The sequence below is a fragment of the Cottoperca gobio genome, chromosome 1, assembly GCF_900634415.1.
Source record: "Cottoperca gobio chromosome 1, fCotGob3.1, whole genome shotgun sequence".
Classification (NCBI taxonomy): domain Eukaryota; kingdom Metazoa; phylum Chordata; class Actinopteri; order Perciformes; family Bovichtidae; genus Cottoperca; species Cottoperca gobio.
The window spans coordinates 8,055,065-8,078,537 of NC_041355.1; the positions used below are offsets into that span (position 1 = coordinate 8,055,065).

Genomic DNA, 23,473 nt, shown 5'->3' on the forward strand with positions numbered 1-23,473 from the left:
GTATCTGGATCTTTGTGTGAAGTTAAAAATGAAGTGACTAATTTGAGAGTGATACAATAATTTAAACTTTATTCAACAATGAATAAAAATAAATATATATTATCTACAAAAATATAAAGTGTAGACAGATTTCATGTTTCTTTAAATTGATCTGTACTTACACAAGTCATGAAGCATTCACTGAAGCACCGACAACTCAATTTAACAGTAATGTCACGACAAACCCTAATCACACACAGATGTGTGACGGTAGGGTTCAGTGAGGCGTACAGTTCCAACACATCAGGACACATCAGCCAGTAACTTATCAGATCAAATCTGTGACATAATGGGGAAATGTCTCCTTTGTTCTTGAGTGTTGATGCAATGCAGTCTAATTAGGTTATGTCCCTGTATGTTTAGCACAAGATAAAGGTATGAATTGATGCAATGCCAACTGGGACATTATGTAACACAGGACAAAAAGTCCTTTTGTCAAACAGGCCCCTCGAGTATATAAAGCCTTACTGTGACTGAAGACTGTGGATCACGGGCGCAAGAGGAAAACTAATTGTCAGCTTATTTTTCCAAACTCCCGCACACAAACGGACACACAGGCAGGCAACCCAAGTTAATCTTTGAGTTATTATACATTAAGGCTCTTTCAAACTGGGAAGGTGGGATGCATTTGCCACTTACAAGCACAGATTTTCCCATTTTCTGCCGCTGACATTTGAACATGTCAAACTTCTGCTCCTTGCAACTGGATGCAGAGAGAACAGTGAGCTGTTGTTGTAGCTTCCAAGTCTGAAAGGGCTTTTATGAATATTGTACGTGGCACCAATCTCTGCCCCGTGTCACTCCCTTACACACACACACATACACATACACACACAGTACAATGGTGTCTTCAGATATGTCACTATTAGCATTGCATATTTAAAAAGTTTAGCATGACATCCTTCATCCCTTTCAATCGTCACCTTCAGTCCCTAACTGTGGTTTAACTCACAAATAACATGTCCCAAGGAAAAATGTCAAGGCACTGTTGATACAGCTGAAGACACACAGTTCAGAATGTAAAATACAATTTGTGTGAAAACAATCCCTACTTTTACAGATGAAGAAAATAAATAATAAATGAATCATTAGTCACATATAGTGCTGCAACGATTAGTGGATTAATTGATTAATTGATTAGTCGGTGGACAGAAAAATAGTTGCCAACTATTTTGATAAAGTAATTTCTCCTGTTTTTCTCTGATATCATATTAAATGTAATATCTTTGCAACATGACATTTAAAGACATCACCTTGGACTTGAGAAACTGGGAGGACATTAGTCACTATTTTCTGATATTTACATTGACAAACCAATTAAACTAAAAACATAAATCGGCAGATGAATCGATAATGAATATAATCATTGGTTGCAGCCCTAGTCACATAAGAAACCACAAAATAACACTTTGCCGGTGAGACGACATTAAAATAATCTGGTTAATAAACCAACTGAGCTTCATCTAATCCAAAGGTTTAGTGGTTTCTTTATCAAGTGAATATATTAGATATCTTATAATAAAAGTACATTGAGTGATTTATAATTACTACAGCACAATTTTGTGTAAAGGCATCTTTATATTATGTTATTTGAACGAATCGACTGCTCAATTAAAGCAATTCTTAACATGATAACTTTTTCTTCTTGAATTAAAAAATAAATAAAGCATGACAAATGCAAGCAGATGCTCAAATCACAAGGAAGGGTATGGTTACACACCAAACGTCTTTTAACACCATCCTTTAGTGCCAGACAGCACATACACAACACACACAAACAGCACAGTTAGTGACTAAATGTGTGCAGTTAGAATAGTTGAGAAACACCTGGACAAAGGTTAATGGATAGACACAAATGCAAAGTGAAAAAATATGCATAAATGGCATGAGGTTTAGGAAAAGACTTGGCAATCTAGTCAGCACAAAAGAACATTGATATCAATATTCTAAAATTTAACAACACTCTGATTTTATGCGTTCTCGGGAATGTCGGATGTACAGAATACAAAGCCTTAAAAATACCAAAATCTTCTTTTAAAGTAATGTTAAAGTCATTTTTAGTGAATGCATAGTATGTCTTGGACAGTCAGTTGTTTACCAGCATTTATAGTTACAGTTGATAACCAAAGGTATGTGCTGTTGCATGAGCAAGAGAGGGGAACAACATTCAAGTGTTAAAAAAGTTTCCAAATCCACTGTAGTTACAAATGACTATTTAATGAATGAATTTGATTACAATTAAGTAAAATCCAATAGAATGTATGTTTGTTGGACTCAAAGTCCATCATTATCATGCTCATGCTTATGCTGTACACACAGCTTGTAAGACTTTGTAAAGGCCACATGCAGGTTTCAGAACATTACTCTTACGAACAAGATTCATTGTTGTGTTGTATGGTCAATATCAGATAGGCATATTAATTATAATGGCATCCTTATGAAAATACCTGCGAATACAGACCTGTTTAAATCTGTCTACTTTAAAAGGAAGACTGAAAAAATACAATTTGACATCACTGTGAATTACCAAAAAAGGATTACAAGAATCAGCACAATCAGGGTAGAATACACAAGGTGACATGGTCGCACAGTATATAGTGACCTATCGAACAACACGAGGGCTGCCCCAACTTCACAACCTCATAGTCGACAAATTGTAGGATTTGTAGACTGCCAGAAACTGAACACAGTCATGCAAAATCACATTTTGAGAAAGATCTAAACATATTAATGAATGGAGGCAGAAGAATCTTTGTCAACAGATTTGAACAGCCAGAGAAGTTGACTGGCAGCCCTCAGCCATTCATTAACACATAAATGTTGTGAAATAACTGATAAACGATAAGTTTCAACAAATCAGTAACTGAATAAACACAAGTGTTGCAATGTCTGTGCCCTGGTGACCTAAAGCCCTCAATGTGCATAATAGTCTGCTCAGATATTACTCCTTCGACAGGCGTAAATAAGTGAACTACCTTTAACCTGCTGCGGGTGACGCAAACCTTCGACCTGTAGGCTTTATTTTGTTTTGTACAATGACATCATATTCTGATACGTTTAACACATCTTTTCTCGTCAACATGCGGTGATCTGTCATCACACTTCCTTCTTTCACCTTAGTATAAGTACTGTACAGACCCCAGTCTAACTGTGGCTCACTATAATCTCTTCATAATCTTCAGTTCTGCAGCACTTCTGCAGAACTACTGCACAAATAAAAAAATAAACATTATAAACTTGACATAAGGTCATTAAAAAGAATAATAAAGACTCAACAACCCTTTGTGCAAACTGAAAACAAGCCAGATTTTGGTTAAAACAAAATCCTCTTGTAGCAATACTGCGGGACAATGGAAGACGGTACCGATACGTGATAGTTGACAATCCGTCAAACGACACGCAACAGAGTTTAAAAATAGGTTTTACTTATGTGACAAGCTTGCATAAATAAATTCCACGCAATTTGGAGAAGTCAGGACATATTTCCATTCTGTAAACTCTTTGGCATCCAGTTAGTACTCTACTGACCACTTCCATGTAAACAAACCTTACCAAGTAACACTCATAAAAAACCACGTTCATCCAGTCCTTTGGCTGTCACTGGGTTCCATTTTGCAGTGGGTTTATTGCTATTATGGCCTGTAAAGAAAAAAAAAAGAATAATCTTGTTTAAATTATGTTTTATGATTCACCCTGTGCGTACATTTACACCACAACAAAGAAAACAACTGAATACTTTAAATTAACTGTCAGGTAGGAGTGGGTAATGTAGATAAAACCTTTCATCATGGTATATGTCATTTTATATTGTGATTTAGATATATAATGGTGAAATAGTCAATTGTCTTCAAAATGTATTGAGAAACAGTTAATGGATTCAAAATAACCAGACAGGAATCAAGGTACTTCATTACATTTAGGGATGCACGATACATATTGGGCCAATAAATGATCAGCCAATAAAGGGCAATTCATATTGTTATGAATTATTCCAACTTTGAAATTATAGCGGATATATTATCGGCCCATAATACGAAACGATATAGTAGGTGGCAGTATGCACCTTTAAAGTTAGTTTGAGATCTGCAAATTAAACACAGAGAAGAAGAAGAAGAAGAAGAAGAAGAAGAAGAAGAAGAAGAAGAAGAAGAAGAAGAAGAAGAAGAAGACGCACAGCGCGCCTACTAGAATCTGTGTGGATGTTTCTCACAGTTTCAGAGGAAGACAACATGATTGCAATTTGCAAAACACGTTTTTGATGTACTTTGCTGAAAGAAATAAATGAACATTTGAAGAGTCAGTACTTTGTCTTTGTTGTGTTAACAATACTGAAGTCTGATTAGCTTAGGTCAGAGCTATGGAATATTAAATCATCCATATTTTCCAACTACATGTTAGCCTTTCTTAACCTCACGTGTGCATAAACTACATGTTATGAAATTCTTTAAAAATATATATATATTTAAAATGTTCAGTTATCTTATTGGCATCGGCCAAGAGAAGCCGGTAGGTAACCGTTATTGGTATCAGATGAAAGAAATCCATATCGTGCATCCCTAATTACACTGATTCAGAAATCATCACAAATCTAATTTTGACAAAGAATAGTCCTGCCGATTAATTTTGCAACATTGTCCTCAATGGCCTGAAACAACCAGATATTAAAGGAATAGCTTCTACAGCTGAATATATATATATATATATATATATGTGTGTGTATATATATAATTTCACAGTATATACAGTGTATTGTCATAATGGTTAGCCATTCAGGTTTGCATATTAAGGAGGCTTACTTGTTTCAGGTCTGGCTTTTGGCACATCTTGTGAGTATGTGTCAGTGGGGAGTGTGTGGCTGGTATCTCTGCGCTCAGTCACAACTGTCCGCGGCACCGTGGCTGAGAGGACAAGAGGCCTCTGGTTGTGGTACTTGAGACGGTATGTTTCCGTCATACAGTTATCCACAGTGAAGTATGTTGTCAGAGAAACCTCTTGAGCCGGCGCTGCCTGTTCTACTCTGCAGCCAGTCAGTCTTTCCTCACTTTCGCATGATGATGGGGTACTCCTCTCTGGGTCAGAGCCCGACTTGGAGCTTGCATCCGAGAAGGTTCTGAGGCCTGAAATGTCAGGCCTCCTGTGAAGACTAACATACGTGGATGAAAGACGAGGACTGGATGGAAAGGGTTCTTGAAGCATCCTCGGGCGAAACACGGCGTGGCTCGTTTCACCCTGGTGAGGAGAGATCCGGCTCGGTCGAAGGTGAGGCGACCCTGTCGTGCCGAGCTGACGCTGAGTGTTCAGTTGGAGAGGTTCTGCAGTCACATTGCTGGGAGGGTGGCATGGCAGGGTCATGTGAGCACACTGGGATTCAGAGGCTTCGCTGTTGCTGGAGCGGTATGCGTTTTCTCTGTCTTCGGGCTCAGAGAGAGCGAGATCATCGGAGCTGTTCCATTCGGAGCTGCTGGTTTTTGTAATGTGCCTCTGGGCTGTACTTTCTCCAGTGTGCCCTCTACAGTTTGTCAGATCCTGCTGCTCACTCTGCCTGTTATCTGAGCCAGTGGAGTCCCTCTCTGAGGAAACTGCTTTTCTGGAGGTACTAGTGATCTTTGATTTCCGTCTACGAGAGAATGATGGAAATTATAATTTAATATAAAGAAAATCCAATTTATTAGTCCTTGTATGTACATATTATACAAGTTATACATCATTTATAATAAAGGGCACTACCTCGAACTTGGACTGCACTTTAGATGTGAATGTGAAACTTGGTCATGGTTCTTTCCCTGAGGTTTGGCTTGATGTTTACCTATAAAAATATAAAACAAAAGTGATCAAAACATAGTGACAGAAAAAGAAACCAAAGAAAAAATACAAAGCTCTTCCTTTAGAAAGCTCTACTCTATTGTGGCAAGTAACTATTCACATACTGTCATTAGTGCTAAAGGTAATGTATTTTTATCTTCTGGCCTGTCCTACTCTTTTGAGTTAAATTTATCATAACAAAGTTTGAAGTTTAAAAATGTCAAGAATACAACAAATGAGAAGACATTCACCAAAATAAATCTGTAGCAGTAGTAGTAGTGTTTTTGTGGTGGAAAAAAGGGTTTGGATGCTGAGATTAATGACTTGTTTTCTCAGAATTTAGCAATTGAATACAGAATCCTGAGAATTAAATTAGACTTCTGCTTAGGAGCAGATTTTAGACTTTAATATCTTAATTCAGATTAATTTTTCTCAGAATTCTGAGATTAATATCAGAGCTCAAACTCTTTTTTTCACACCTAATCCTAATCTTTCGAACTCTGAATTGATACGCGCACACTTAAAATAATAAAAATGAATAAAAAGTAGAGACCAAGCGGAGACGAAATCATCTACACATGTGACTATGTCCTCTCAGGACACAAGGTGGCAGCAGCAGAGTGTTAAATCACACTACGAGACTTTCTCACAGCTGCAGCTGGATGAAGCAGTCAGCGTGCTCAGCGAGAGGCAGCGTGGCGCTGAATTCCTTCCCTTTAAAAATAGATGTGTCATTTTTTTCTTTGCTGTTGCCCTGGAGAGGCCCATGCAAGGATAAAAGCTTTAGCTGTCCGTTGGAAACACAGGCTCTAGATGCACATAGCTTCGATAAAGTATCAAGTGCAGCACACTCAAAGTACTGCATGAAACAGAAATATATTTATGACAATGCCAGCAGCCATGTCCAGCTGTGCTATCTGAATGAGCTTTGTGGGATTATCATCAGATTAATGCCTGCGCAGGGCTGACTGGGTGAAGAGGTTAAAGAAGCCAGCCCATGTTCAGAAATCAATATTCAATTACTCTCACATTATCAGCTCACACGTCATCTTCATTCAGTGAGAAAGTAAGAACATTTTTTATTCTTTAAAATTAAATTATATTGGATACGCACAAACACTCACCACATTTTGCTCCGAGAAAAAAATGGTATATCTTGTATTTACAAATCTGATCAACTGAAAGATTAAATTCTTATTTTTCCTTGAAAATCTTTTTTTCTGGAAGTGTTGCAGATTGGATGTGAGATACATCTGACCCTGACATGTTCTTATATGCTTTTAATCATCTTTTAATGTTCAAATCATGCTGCTTTTGTTGGTGGTGTCTCATTCTATCCTTTTTCTTTCAAGTTCATTTAATTGTTGCCAGTTATTAATTTCAATACACAGCGTCAGGCAACTGCAGTACATCAATCGTACATTTACTAAACGTATTAGACCCAAACAGGAAGACTTTGAAACCTTGGAACTTACCATTGTGTGAAGGTGAGGATATTGTACTTGATTTGGCATCGCCTCCTTTTTGGTGCAGCTGACTGAAAATAAAAGACTAAAATTATTCTACACACGTTTTCAATTAATCCTGTTTTCATGATTAGTCAATTAGTATTTTGAACAGCAACAAACAAAACAATGTTCATGTTCTTCTGAGCCACCAGAACTAACAATAATTAACATCTAATTGTGCACCATGTGCATTTTGAGGGGATACGACATGAGAAGAATGTGTATAAACTAGTTGAGAACCAGTAGTTCTTGATATCACTTCCTCATACAGTCTTAAGTACATTTACTACCAAGTATATAAAGCAATATAACGCAACCACTTATAAATCCCAACTTAATTACCACCTCTGACATTTATCATCAATCATACAGTATACCATGAATACCTTCATATATGTATACCCTCAGCGACGTTCAGTACATTTCAGGAAAACATTTGTAATACGATGACACTGCAGCTGTGCAACGTCAGATGTTCGCTGGGGAAGGATTTAACAATCTGTGTCGATCATAAAAACGTCTAAACATGCAAAGTTTGCATCAACATTGTAGTTTAAACTTTCTTTCTGACACATTGATATTATATATAGAACAGGTTATTTATAAAAATATAATGTCATAGGAACAAGTTATGTGACTTTTTGCAGTTCAGTTTTAGCCTTGTTTCCAAGGAAATCAAAAGTATTTCTGAGAGATGATGCATACACAGTATCCCACACTGCATACGCAGTATCTCACACTGCATACGCAGTATCCCACACTGCATACGCAGTATCCCACACTGCATACGCAGTATTCCACACTGCATACGCAGTATCCCACACTGCATACGCAGTATCCCACACTGCATACGCAGTATCCCACACTGCATACTGCATACGCAGTATCCCACACTGCATACTGCATACGCAGTATCCCACACTGCATACGCAGTATCCCGCACTATCCCACACTGCATACGCAGTATCCCACACTGCATACTGCATACGCAGTATCCCACACTGCATACGCAGTATCCCACACTGCATACTGCATACGCAGTATCCCACACTGCATACTGCATACGCAGTATCCCACACTGCATACGCAGTATCCCACACTGCATACGCAGTATCCCACACTGCATACGCAGTATCCCACACTGCATACGCAGTATCCCACACTGCATACGCAGTATCTCACACTGCATACGCAGTATCCCATACTGCATACGCAGTATCCCACACTGCTTACACAGTATCTCACACTGCATACACAGTATCCCACACTGCATACACAGTATCCCACACTGCATACGCAGTATCTCACACTGCATACGCAGTATCCCACACTGCTTACACAGTATCTCACACTGCATACACAGTATCTCACACTGCATACACAGTACATCGCCCATCAGGAAACTCAGAATAACCAACTGGTGGAAGAATTCACTGAATGAAGTGAAATGAGAAATAATTGAAAAGCATTTGGTCTGATATGGTCACTATTAATTCCATAAAAACGGTTTCATTATTTCCATGTGGTGGAGCCAATAACTAATTACTGAATAAAAACAAGGTTATGAATGGGATAGTGAGATCCTCAATTAAACTTGAACTCTTGAACTGTTTAACAACAAGTTCTTACATGAATCAAAGGGTTTCTATCTCATTTCAATAGAAATAGGCTGTTAAAGGATAGGTTCACAGTTTTTAACAGCCTTTTTTAAAGCAACACTCAGGTGCCCATAGGTACACTGAAACCTTTAATCAGTCCTCCTGTTCATACTGGTCATTAATATTTCCCTTCCAAATGTACTTTCTATGTGAAGGCCCTGTCACACATATCCGTATGACAGAAAAGTACGCCGGCGTATACGAAGAGTCCAAATACGTCCAACTTTTCATTGGATCGGAAAAGTGAACATATACAGATACGCATGTCTAACCTATTGATAGCGCATCACTTACTTATGCAAAATGTATCAGACGAATACTCAACGAATGCATAAGATATACAAAAATATGGCGTATACAACATATCGGCAACACGCTGGTTTACGTTGATATAAGGTAAGGTATAAGTAGTATTCGTTAAGAGCTCACTGTGTTATGCTGGGGTGCGTTGTTGAACGCTGATGTTTTGAGCATGTTCAAAATTACCGGACGTACCCGACCTGTGCTTCATAAGATATGCAGACGTTACGTGACGTTAGACATACGTGAATACGGAATACGTACGTGAATACTTACCTACGTAAATATAGCACGTAAATACCTACGTGACTACGTTAGAGGAACGTTAGATATCGCCGGCATGTTTCTGCCTTACGGAACTGTGTGACAGGGCAGTATGTCTGCCGTGCTCGGCGTAACGTCTGCGTCCTTAAAACGATCACAACTTACCCTTAATTTATCTCAACGTATTGCCGATATTTCGTATGCGCCGGCATACGTTTCTGTCATACGGATATGTGTGACCGGGCCTTAAGCGATGGGGGACAAAATCCAGTCTTTGTTCCTTGTGAAAATGTATTGCATTTCTATAATATAAGTCTATCTGAAGCTAATATGAGGCTTCATGCATCCAAATGTTTTAAATCAAGTGGTTAACTTCCAAAGTTATAGAGTTTTTAGTTAAAAATTGCCCCCACTGAAGCTCAACAGGGGAACACAGAGGAAACTTGTTCTGGATGGATTTGTCTAACTCAGCCTGCTGAAGCCTCATATTATCTTCAGATAAACTTTAGAATGCATTCTTACACATAAGACTAAAACATTAAGTTCTAGTTTCAATGTTAATACAGGCTCCTTAGTATTGTTTTAAGACAGACCTATCCTTTAAATGCAGGCTGTTACCACACTTGTAGTTCTTCAGGTAATCGAATACTTACTTATCTACAGCTGTAATAACTTGGTAATTTATTTATCTTGTAATGTTTCTACTTCTTGAATGTGAAACCTCCATTTGTGCTTCTATCTATTGAACAACGCACAGTTGTTTCTTACCTTTGCAACTGTGCCTCTGGTGTTGATCTCTGGTCTTTAACAACAAAGCCATCGACGCCAGGTGAGTCTGGATTGGTGGAGCCACTGCTGAGTCTATCGCTGCTCTCATAGCCAGACTCTGTCCTTTGGATGGTCCAGGTGTCACTACGCAGTAGCGTCTTGGGGCCGCCCTTAAGTCTGCTGCCCCTCTGTTGGTTGGCCCTGCTCTCTGACTCTACAGAGCTGTGGCTCTCAGTCTCATGCCGCTGCTCGTCCTCATAAATAGTCATTAAACACTTCTGCTTCCGGTCTTCTCTGGTTCGGACGTGTTCCCGTTCGCGGTCTCGGCTTTGTTCCGTGTGCACTCTTTCCTGGGATAAAGGCTTACTGTGCCGCGGGCTGTCGTTTTGCTGTTGACGCCGCTGCTCCAGTTCGTTCAATACTGTGTCCACATTTAACACCTCCCGAATGGGTCTCCACGTGGACTTAGATTTATTGCGACTCCCTTCACCTCCACCTTTTTCCCATTGCTCCTGGCAGCTATCCTGATCAAAGCGACTTGGGGAAGTGTTGTTCCTCCGGCTGTGCCCACCACCCTGCGTACCGAAGGGCTGTCCACGTGGCTCCTGAGATCCTCTGCTTGAATGGTTTGATGACTTCTCCGTGCGTGGATAGCTTTTACATTTTTGGTCCACAGGAGGCCTGGGTCCACTCTCTGGAGGAGATGAAGATCTTGCATGTGCCATCTCTAGAAAAAGTGGACATGGATTATTGATCAACATGCTATCTACACTGGCTTGCCCCCGTATGTTTTGCTATGCCTCTCTGTTATCAGTGTTTCCTACGATGCAGACATAACGCTCTACCTTTGTGTTGTGATGGGTCCGTTTTCCGATGCCCTCGATCCTTCTTGGATGTTTCACTTGGCCTCTGCAAATTCTCCATGAAAGGTTCCTGGAGTTTGTTAGGACTGCCAAGGGGATGTTTCACTAAGGGGAAAACATATTGAAAGGGCAGATGAGTGGTTGGTCATTGATGTTTTTGAACTTGTGATTTCTTTTTTGCTTCGAAGTAACCTTTTCTGAATGCTGAAGTCAGTGAAGCAAATAGCAAATAATAGTTATTTGTTCCTAAAGCCCTGCATCTTGTGCCGGACTCAGACAAATTCACACTGGGTTGTGCACTGGAGGTATTTAGCTTGAGTTAGCAGTGTCGACTACCCAGCCAGGTCATTTTTTGGACATTCATTTAATGCAGCTATATATGTTTTGCAATATGGCACTCTAACCTTGCATCTTTGCTGCAAACAAGCCAAGAGACAAAATAAAAAAATATCTTAACAAGGAACAAATGCTAGTGCATCATTAGCAATGTCAAAATACACTACTGTTGCAACATTTGCAAACCCTGTGGGGTGTTTATTTGCCTCTGTAGCAAGCAGGTCACTGTGAGAAACAAGAGATGCTACGAACCGTGAACATCTGCCTCCAAATCAGCACATTCACCCAACAGCTGCACTGTCTTTCACATTTACCTCTCAACTCCTCCTTTATCTTTGTGTGTTTATTCAATTAGTACTGTACTTGAAGAACATGCTCCATATGTTGTGAAGATATAGAGTAACACATAATATATCATAGCAGTATAATAAATAGCCTCTCTGAAACACGAGGTAAAACAAAGAAAGACATTTCAATGCTGTGTGCATGTGCATGGCTGCTGGATGTTACAACAGCAGTGAGTAACAGCAGTGAGCAAGATGTAGTATTATGGATGTCCGGATTTGTTCATGTAACCGAATGCAGAGATTTAAGTTACACTGAAGACGGATACTAGATTTAGATGTACACCTTCCACAACGGACACATAATTAACCAGTCCACACTTCATCATGTTGCCTGAAGTTGTGCAGACACTCTCAGGCTTCGTAATGCAAGTACAGTCTAACACAGCAGTTGTCTTTGTAGTTCAAAGAGTGGAAAAGATACTCTTACCACTATGTACTGCAGGGTAATTTAACAACATTTATCAACAAAACCTCAATCTAGTAAAAATAAATAACAGTGAAGAAGGCATACAATACATATAATTTAAAAGAAACTGAGCCATATCTCACTTTAAAACACAAATAATCAATCACTTACACTTTTCATGAAAACAAGAATCCAGTCCCATGCCAGTTAAAGTGTCTGGGCACCACACTAAAGCAAAACAATATATCTAAACAGGCAAGGCGCCATTGGCAAAATAAACAAGCGGATACATTAATGGAGGCAAACATCGGAAATGTCTAGGGGAGGAGTGAAAACCGTGGAGCAGGAGTGCGCTTGGTCACAGGAGCGGGGATTAGGGAGGGAGGCGTGGGTGGTAATCTGCGTGCAACAGAGGCATCATCCTCATGTCAAGTTCAAGCCAGCACACAGGGCAGGACAATCATTCTGCCGACGGTTTAACAGCACTCTCTCAATCCCAAAGCAAACCATAACTGTAATTTGCTGAGTAAAATATAATTTATTCTCAGGGGTACTGATTTTGTTTGATGTTTCATTTTACTTAGTGATATGTTAATAAAGAAAAGTACAGATGCTATAACAGATTGCAATTTATGAAGATTAAGTCATTTGACAAATTGATTATCATTATGATTCCTATCCTATATTTTATTAATCGTCAATACTAAATACACTAAACACACTGCTGTCTGCCAACAACTAACCTCTGTTCTTGTATGCATCTCAGTGGAAAGTTCACTTACATGACCTATATAAACTATATGTAAACAGCATTAAAAGAACATAGTAAATTCTGCATTTGTATATGAATATAAGGCATATATGCACCTTTGAGCAAAAAAACATTTTTGAACATGTGTACAGTTGCATTCATATGTCATTGTATTGGGTACATGGGTTTATGGAACAATAAAAAAGTAAACTTGTGTGTATAATAGTTTAGGTAATCTGGACCAAACCGTTATTATAATTATGTATTATATAGTTATGGCAGTGGTTTGTATGACACCATGATTGTTGTATATATACTATACAGTGTTGATGTAAAGGCCTCATCACTTTACTAAATGAATATGCACAGCTGGAAGGCTACCGCTTTCAATTGTTTCTAGACGACAGGTGTACCACCTGTTGGAGTGGGAAGTAATATGTATTCCAAGGTGGTCAAAGACATAAAGCTTTAATTACTGAGGGCACTGCCTCCAAAATGAGCAAAAATACTATTTTAACTTGTTTCATAACTGCCCAGTTTTCTTGTGGATAATCTTGACTCAAAACTCAAATCCTAAATCATTGACTCGTTGATGATGCTGCCGGGTGTTGCCATGTCATGCGTGCTGTCCAAAGCTTTCCAGTAGTGAGTGATTTATTTTTTATTTTTTTATTTTATTTTTAGCAACTATCTGTGTGTGAAAAACGTCAATTCGGAAAGTTGGCTTTCCCACAACTCAAAACAAGGTTTCGGAAGTTACAGTCTATGATCGCAACTGAAAGATACAAGTATTAATAACTCACTAAATGGTTTAAAAAAAAAAAAAAATATATATATATATATATATATATATATATATATATATATATAATAATACATTAGATTTGTATAGCGCTTTTCTAGAAACTCAAAGGCGCTTTGAGATATATATATATATATATATATATATATATATATATATATATATATATATATATATATATATATCTTGGTTTGCTGGACTGACTTAAATTAATGCATAAAATGGTATTAAATTCCATCTTGAAGTCTTAACAACTTGAAATACTTTTTTTAATACCAAGAAATATATAAATTGGCATTTTTACAGTGTAGTCTAATTAGGATAATCTGTGACGAAGTTTATGTTTAATGAGCATAAATAGGTGTCCTGATATAAGAAAATAAGGAATGAATGCCTTCCTTCAAAGTTAGTATTAAAAGATAACAGCTGCATTTATCTGCCACATTATTTGATATAGTAGTAAAGGGTTTGTGAAGCCTCTATATCTAAATAATGATGTAATACTGTATTTATTTTTGTTCAAAAATGTCTAAATACACACATTTTGAATGCCTGTGAGAAGTGCAAGTTAGCGGTGTTGATAACTGGAGGATTGTCTTACCTGTCATGTCACCATTTATTTGGGCTTTGTACCGAGGACACATAGTGGTTTGTCTCGGTGCAGCTTCATTAGACACTGGAGATCCCTCGGGATTGGTGTAAAACAAAAGAAGTGGCTGGAAATGTCCTCTGATACATTTAGAGGCAACATCTTTCCATTTGGATCCAATCTGTGTGGAAAAGTAAATTGTGATATAAGAGCATGTAACACACAGGAACAGGTAGCAGACTTTTGAACAGGGATAAAGCAGATTAATAGCATAGAGCAGTTCCTAACCTCCTTTACAGTAGCATCATCGAAAAACATCCATTTTGAAGATTTGGTGTGATAGGCGAAGGCTGAGTAATGTTTACTCGAAAAACAGATCATCCCCACCAGATGAAGCTCGCTTCGTTTGGCGTTTTCATCAGTAACACGGTTGAAAAGCTGAAATAGAGCAAATTGAAACAAGTTTGATCTCCACATGCTCTTTGGCAGATGCTAAATCCTGTGAGGACAAATGTGTTTATTTGATACTCTGTTGAAGATTAAAGCACATCGACCTTCATCATTACGAGTTTATGGACAAAACTCATACAATAGCTGAAGGACACAAATATCTCTATATTTAATATATATAATGTCTATAGAAAAGTGATGCAAACAGGAATATGTTTATTATTTTATAACTGATACGATCTACTGAAAGCCAAATAAATACTTTTGGGGGGGGGGAAAGAAAATGATGCAGACAATACATGTCTATTTGAAATGTGGCGAGGTTTGCTTCATCTCTTACCCCACAAAGATTCAAACGCGGGCCGAGTGACCGAATGACATCGTCCGTGAGATCAGACTGCTCAGCGTCCCATACGAATCCAATAGTGACAATCTCTGGACAGTTCATGAGCACACGGCGGATCTTGATACTTTGACCACAGTTGCTCTGCAAAATATAAATAAAAACATATACAAAGGTCCATAATAATATCAAAGTACATACAAGAAAAACATTAAGTCCTAATTATACTTTGCAATTTAATAAGGACTGAATATACAAAAATGAGGATTTCAATGCGTGTTCAAGACAGAGGTAGGCCACTGTGTTTAGCCTACATGTAGCTTAGCACAAAGACTGGAAGCGGGAGAAACAGCAAAATAATGTCAAAATCAAAAGCATTTGTATTTCAGCTTGGCTCAATTAAGTCAAAATGGCCAGATTGTATAACTGTAAACAAAACCCAGCAGAATCTCCACTGTATTGGTGATCAGTTTGTTAGCCAACAAGATATAATAATAATAATATTAATATTAATAACAATAATAATCATATAATTATGTTTACACAACAAACAATAAAAACAAAGATAAAATCAAAAGGCAGAAACCAGGAAAAACAATGTAACAAAGTGCTTTACACAAAATAAATAATAAAACTAACTTCAGCTAACTAAAATGTGCAGCGAGTAAAAATGCATTATTTCTTTCACACACACAGACAGACACACGCACGCACATGCACACACACACACACACACACACACACACACACACACACACACACACATACACACACACACACTTAGATGAAACTAAAATAAGTGACTTATCACTTCAAAATGTCATAATAAGGGCTATTGCGAAGACGGAAAAAGAGCCAGACATCACGTTATATCTTCACATCAGTATCATAAGTCATTTCTGGAGGTTGCATTTGTATGGAAGAATAATGGGTTAAGGGAACAGAGCACTCAGCTTCACCCAACTGATGCACACTGAAGAGGGAGACAGCGGTAGCAAATACAGATGAGAGAAAAAGCGTGGATAGACCCCCCTTACTGCTATTTATATCCTAACACTAGTCTGGCACTGTCTCCTTCCGGCCGCTTCAAGTGCAGCGTCACAGCAGAAAGCACACAGTGTACTCTGCATAGCTGCAAGAATCATCTTTGTGTCTATGTCACCGTAACACAAACTGTTCAGCTGAACGGCTAAATTATTCATTAATAGCTGTCAGTAACGAATCAGCATTTACTTTAATTATGGTTGAAAGTGGGAAAGTTATAGAGCCATGACTTGTGATGATGTCAGATCTGTAAAGAAAAAAAAAACATCACATTAAAAAGAAAAATGATGATAAGTCACATACCGGGCAGCTTCGGAGGTCCCCTGTGTTGTTTGCTGCCTGCAGCAATTCTCCAAACATGTCTGACCTGAGCCGCTCGTTCTTCCCCAACATGCGATCAACCTGTTGGCTGTGCATAGAAACAAAGACTGTATCGGTTGTAGAGAGCTGATCCCAAATATTGTATTTTTCCCTGACTGTGTGGTTCTGTAACAGACAGAACCTTTGTTCTAGTAATCCATATGAAATGTTTTAATTGGGACATACGCCTCCTGGACACTTTGTTATGTACACCTAACAATCCAATACAACACATCTGCCACAAATTCAGAATTTAGGAAAATTGTAATGTAATTTAATTATTCTAAAGTTTTTGTTGACGCTGTCAGAGAGGTGTTGATCAAACTGTATGTTTATTATTGAGGTCATAGTCATATAATCTCCCGTTACGTTTTTGCAGAGTGCAGATTTTTATTTTTAATTACTCCTTGCTTTGACAGGAAGTGAGAATGTGAGAATGCATGCAGGATGTGGGTTGATGAGGAATTGCGCACTTGTTGCACAAAAGAGAAGAAGCTTAAAACTTAAAATTATGAAAAAATAAGCAATCATTTGGCAATATTAATCTTTAGGGAAATTAAAAGGGTAGCCAGTGATAATATTCAACACTGGGTGTTTAGGTGCTTTGACATTCAAACTGGGATTAGCACTCTGGCCTGATTTTTGTCTCCCATTTTTTAAAGCCATGGCAGTAAATCAAGTACTCACCATAAAGCAGTGGTTGAGACATAATGTACGAATTCTGTGAATGGGTGTGGGTCTGAAGATGCTCCACAGCAGCGACACACAAACTGCAAAATAAAACAAAAGATGTTATTTTACAGATTATATTTTATGTTTTCATTTTAGTAAATGACTTGTGCCTTTTCCTGTGACCAATCATTAACATCAACTCTAACATTTAGTTACAGTAGTCTTTATTTATTAGTATTCTAATTACAGAAAATGTCCCCATGTACATTACAAACATTACTGTCATTGTTTTCTTTGCAGATTTTAAAAAATGTGGTTACCTGCTCATAAAGCATCATTGCAAACTTCTGATGGGTGATGCAGGATTTGGATGAACATGCATCAGTCGCAGCGTCTGAAACTATGTGTAAATGAATTCGCTCCAGGATGTTCTCCTTATATATAAAGAAACAAAAGCAGATACAGAGCAAATATTGAGTACATGCTACACAGATAGCACTATTGCACAGGGCTGTGAATTAAAACCAGTCAAAACCACTAAATGTACTTAAAATATCTACATATTTGTCTATTAGATTTGGATTTTAAAAGGTTGTAGATTATAAAATGGGTTCCCTTTTAACATTCACAGCTTGTGACGTCATGTACTGAGGTCTCAACCTTTTTCCTCCATGAGTTCAGTATACACAACATAAACAACTATACAAATAAGGAGCTTAACAGGGCTTAAATATGCAAGAAAGCAAGAGGCCAAACTGCATGATTTACATACAGTGGATAAAACCGGTGATTACACAGGGCTAAGGAATTTTGTCACTGGCCTCTGCTTTTTTTTTTACCTTCAGTGTCACAGAGGACGAAGGCCCATAATCATATTTAATACACACAGTTACTGTGGAAAGGTCTCCCACTGGCTGTTACTTTGATTAAAAGCCAAAGGCACAGTGTCAACGTACAAAGCACTCAGCAGCATCATCCATCAGGCCAAGTTGGAAGCGTTGCTCATCCTTAAAGGTTTCAGCTAAAGCGTTACGCAGGCTGTCGGAGGGGAGCACACGCTCTCTGCTCTGCTGAAACTGGCTGAAGATGCTCTGAAGGAGAAACAACCATGATGAGATTCTGTCATTAAATTAGAAATATTTAACAATACTACACATAATGCCAGGTGTTGCTCAAAGGGGAGAAACATACACACCTTTAAAGCACAGAAGATGCAGGCATCACCGAGACAGAAGTGACCTGAGAGCTGCCTCAAACTTCTCCTGAAGATGTCGAGCTGCCAAAGCACCTGTGAAGGTTTAACAACAGCAAAGAAACATCAAAAATACTGACGTGCACAGAAATCCCTTTCAAGGATTTCACAAGCTCAAGTTGAAGAGAAAGATCTTACAAACAATATTTTTGATATAAGCACTAAATGAAATGCCTTGATGTAATATAAAAGAGTTGCTAGTAGCGCCAAGCCCACTGAAAGTTAACACTCAACTCAGCAGCTTCTCTTAGTCTTCTTTTAGTCATTTTCAGCTCATTATTTTGGTTTGCTGGTCCATGTGGCTGAGTCACAGCATCTCTCAGGAACCCATGCATAAGCAAACATGCCCAGCTCACACACATCATTGAGACATCTCCAGTGGAAATAGTTTTAAAAAAAGGAAAGAAATCTAGCAAAGAAGCTAGAGAAAGATATTTGAATCAGGAGTTGATAGACAGAATTATTTCAAAGAAAAGAATAAGTGAATTTTGGCCAGTGGCAAAAAAGGATTATACCCATATTCCTGTTTGTGCTGTTATGTTACAATAACCTTTCTTAAAATGTTCCCCAAAAGAATAAGATAGCAGAAGCTTGCAGAGTTTGTTTTTGGGTCTACTTCTGCTCTTTATAAATCGCTACAGTGTAATGTTTTAAAACTATGTTTATATGACAAGAGTGCGGAAACGTTGGAATAAGTTTTGTTTTTTGTTGTTTGAGACAGTTTTGTCATTATTTCAGAGTAAAGTGATTTAATCAAAGTATTTATTTTTTCAGTAAACTAGAGCTGGTAGAAAATGTCTCTTTACCTGAACAGCGCTGTTTAGGAAGCAGCTATTTTGCCCGGGTTCGTTCAGCAAGCCTTTGGTGAGCGCGAGAGACAGCATGCTCCCAGGCTGGTAGGATTTCTTCAGACCTCCTCCAGGTTTTTTGAACATCTTCACCCATGCCATGGAGTTAGAGCCTGCAGCTGATATAAAAAAAAGACATGTATCGAAGATTGTGCTTGTCTGTTTCTTTGAGTCTTTTAAAGCAATTTACACCCCATGTGTAACCTTAAAATGAGTATATCATATCATTATAAGTGCATTTCCCTTTAATGTCTCCATATGATTCAAAATGTGATTATTATTATGATTGCATGGCACTATGGAGGCATATTAAGCAACCCTGGATGAAAATGTGGTTAATCTTGGATACAGTTTTCATTACATCACTAATCCAAATGACTGATTTGGTTGGTTGCCAGATGAATCATGTCATCTACCTTCTCCAGAGTTGGGGGGAGACTTGCTGCGGCTGGACATGCTGGGAAGTGGGAGCTGGTGCGCTGGTCTGGCCATGGGCTCCATCCATTTCATCCCCACGCACCTCCGGAGCGGTTAGTTGAAAGCATCATCAGGATCAGCCACAGGGCAGCCTCAGCCACGTGCTACTGGACATTGAATGGCAACTGGACAATATCTGAGGACATGTGGGAAGGAAGAGTTTAACCACAAACATGCTAACACAAAGTCTACAGTGCAGCTAGCGAGGCTTAAGCAGGATATCTTAAAAAGTAGTGCAGTGGCCGTATCCTGCAGTCTAACTTAAAGAAAAAGCCAGACAAACACAAGTCCAGTGCGAAGCTTTTCCTCATTACTCCACTTCTGAAAAGGAAACACTAAAATTAGGTTCATTCCCACGCCATAAATAATACATACTGTTGTATCTCTTTACTTGTTCAGAAGCATTAAGACCTGAACTTTGAGTTTTGTCCCACGTCTACGATCTGCAGCCTTCACAATCTGCATTGTGTCCACCATCACACCAACTGATGCAAGAACATTGCAACATTTGAACTGTTTTTAATACTTTTACACGGCTTATATAAGAAAATTACCTGATTAGGATTTGCTCCAAAAACATAATTACATGCTTATTCTAATAAAACTCATGAGCAGAATAGATGTTAGGTCTGTTAGTATGTGTACTTGACACATTGCTTAATCTCTCATACACTGCTTTTAAAAATAGAGGTAGAATAATACTACAGGGGACAATATGATCAAAAATAATAATAATTTATTTTATATTATTTACTATATTCAAATAACACCTACAATGGTGCTGTATTGCTTCGAATCACATTTGCAAGGATAGTTTACAGTTTGGCTTCACAAGGGAACCTTTTACTTTTCTTATGGATATGATAATGTGCCATCATAATAAATGGGTGCATTAGGGAGCTGATCATCCACATAAACAGCTGCTTGTCTTATTCGAAACTCAATTACATGAAACGTTAAGTTACAATCTTTAATACAAATGAAAACAAGAGGCTCAGCCCACCACCAAAATGTCAAAACACAAGCCTGAAGCCTGTTATCACTGTCAACAACACGGCCCCACATGAGATAACAACTACTTATATATATATATATATATATATATATATATATATATATATATATATATATATATATATATATATATATATATATATATATTTGTATCCTAAAATGATGTTGCTTTGGTTTGTTTATATATGCAGTGTTTACACATAGGAGGAATACATCTGTGATTATGATTAGTTAAGAAAGATACAACATTTATATTTTCTTTAACGGGATGTCAAACTTTTACAGGCACATCTTATGTTTTATTTTGTTATACGTTTATTTGTAAATGCACTTCGTACATATATGTTCAAAGAATTACTGATTACGGACCTTTACGTAATTTGTGGGTCACAAACATGTCCATGATGTAAATTCACGTATAAAGCCTTTAATGTCAGTGCGCACATGTGTGGCTGCACCATCCTCTCTGACAACATGTGATGCCCGTATAGGCCTATACGGTCTGACATAAGCGCCCATCTTTGCAGTAGGGTTCACAAAGAGGATATAAATCCTTTACTGGACGGGATTTTATGACTATCCTGAGCTTTGCGCTGCAAAAAAAAAAAAACATCCTTACGCCTTAACTAGTACGCTCCCACAGCAGAAGACACGCTGCCAGTGTTGCACCATGCAGCCTCACGGTGAACTGTATGTTAACGGCGCCCGGTCAGCGACAGTACCGTAAATATGCCTGCAACTTGCATTCAGGCATGGACAAAACAAGTGCTCTGCCGACTCACCTTAAAGGGAAGCGGATACTTGTTTGCCTCCAATGAAGGCGCAGGGCGGTCCAGCTGTCAACGAGCAAATCGCAACACTTCTCCCCGAATCCTCCAAATAAAAACTGACTACAAAACACTGCAGATATGTCCAGTCGCATGTAACGCACTATCTGTCATAGTGCAGCATTCCCAATCCCTCCGACACGCACACAGGAGGCAGTCCGAGCGGCTGTTTGCTGCCACACACAGTACACAGGGACAGTATTATTTCGGGGAGGAATCGTCCCTTTTTTCTGTACTAACGAGGCCAGTGATGGCCTGTGCCAGAATGTCCGACGCGGATTAGTGATGTTTTGAGACTTGAGAGGTCAAACTCCGCCCCTAGTGTAGCCTCAAGTGCACTGCTGCTGTATTGCAATCTTCAATCCCTGCATGGCAAACTGTGCGCTGGCGGAAGGTCAGACTTCCAACTTGTCATGATGATGATGAGAGAAGACATCACATGACTGCACTGGTTTCATAATCATGCAGCACTGTGGGGACTAAACCCTGCCTGTGTTTTATTTTTTTGTTAATGCTCTCACTTAAATGTCAAACAACAGAACAGAATACCGTTTTTATATTTTGGTTTGAAGTGAAATACCATAATATGCAACAAATGCCATAACACGCAACAAAGAAGTTGTCCTGATTTCATCTCTTTCTTATCATTTGTTACACTGGTGCAAATATTTTAATATTAATATTATACCACATACTATTAAGCATTCAGTTCTATCAAATAGCAATCAAATATTCTAAATATACGATTGATGTCTCTGTAAATCTGCAGAAAACAGGACATGGAATCACACAAATCGGGGCAGATGGAGGACCTGGAAGGGGAAAGCCTGCTTAGACAGCTCAGGATGACTGAAAGAGGCTGATGGCGTATACAAGCCCGAGTCAGCAAAAATCACACTCAGTGATTGGAGTATCTGTTTTTTTCCACATAAGTTTAAGAGGGTCTGTCTTAAATGAGTTTAGGTACATATAACTTAATAATACATTACAATAAACAAAACAAAAAGGTCCAAAATAAGCAAAAAGAGTTTTAGATTTGTGTTACTAATCCTGGATATAATGAATGATTTGATGACGCTGTGAACACAATGTTTACCAGTCCTCATGCCAAGTGTTCGTCACCTGCTGCTTTTCTCACTTTCATTAAATACAGTGTGTACAGTTGTTTGTGTGTGTGTGTGTGTGTGTGTGTGTGTGTGTGTGTGTGTGTGTGTGTGTGTGTGTGTGTGTGTGTGTGTGTGTGTGTGTGTGTGTGTGTGCTAATCTGTGAAAAATAGCATAACTCACTCTTCATGAGTTGTTACACGGAGAAGTCCTCTCTGATTTTGAGTCCAAGGATGAAATCTGTTCGAGAATATTAAACAGGCACATCTGCTATCTCGGTTATACACTGTGACAAATACGGCTTTACTATTATTGTCATACAGGTCCTGATGTATTCAGCACTATCAGGCTACTGAAGCGAATACGTGGGAAAAGTGTGGACTATGTGGCGTCTCTGGGACGGTACAGTGTAACTGTATTTAGCGTTTCTCTGATCCTATCTCGGCTCCAGCAATAGCACTGAAACCTCCCTTGAGACACATGAAGTGTTTTTGGTATTATTTATTTTAGGCTTCATATTTCACCCTCTGAATGTTGCACAGCTGAGCTCTGTTCAGATGAGCTGTCAAACTCCACTGTTCTTTAGTTTATTTTTGGAGTCAGTTTTTTTGTATCTGTTTTGTTCTTTGTGTAGTAGTTCAGCCAAAAG

General features: G+C 38.5%; 1 protein-coding gene across 1 annotated transcript; it reads right to left on the reverse strand.

The window, feature by feature from the left end:
- Positions 1–47: 47 nt before the first annotated feature.
- usp53b (ubiquitin specific peptidase 53b) lies at positions 48–21,968 on the reverse strand. The gene is made up of 17 exons (XM_029439154.1): positions 21,676–21,968; positions 19,819–20,015; positions 19,361–19,521; positions 18,498–18,590; positions 18,259–18,393; positions 17,623–17,736; positions 17,318–17,400; positions 16,574–16,679; positions 15,224–15,370; positions 14,722–14,871; positions 14,446–14,614; positions 11,185–11,307; positions 10,340–11,066; positions 7,317–7,378; positions 5,767–5,845; positions 4,836–5,656; positions 48–3,678 (listed from the first exon to the last, which is right to left on the reverse strand). Exons 2-17 carry the CDS (start codon positions 19,910–19,912, stop codon positions 3,602–3,604), a joined length of 3,141 nt encoding a protein of 1,046 aa, XP_029295014.1. The 5' UTR covers positions 19,913–20,015; positions 21,676–21,968; the 3' UTR covers positions 48–3,601.
- Positions 21,969–23,473: the final 1,505 nt, after the last annotated feature.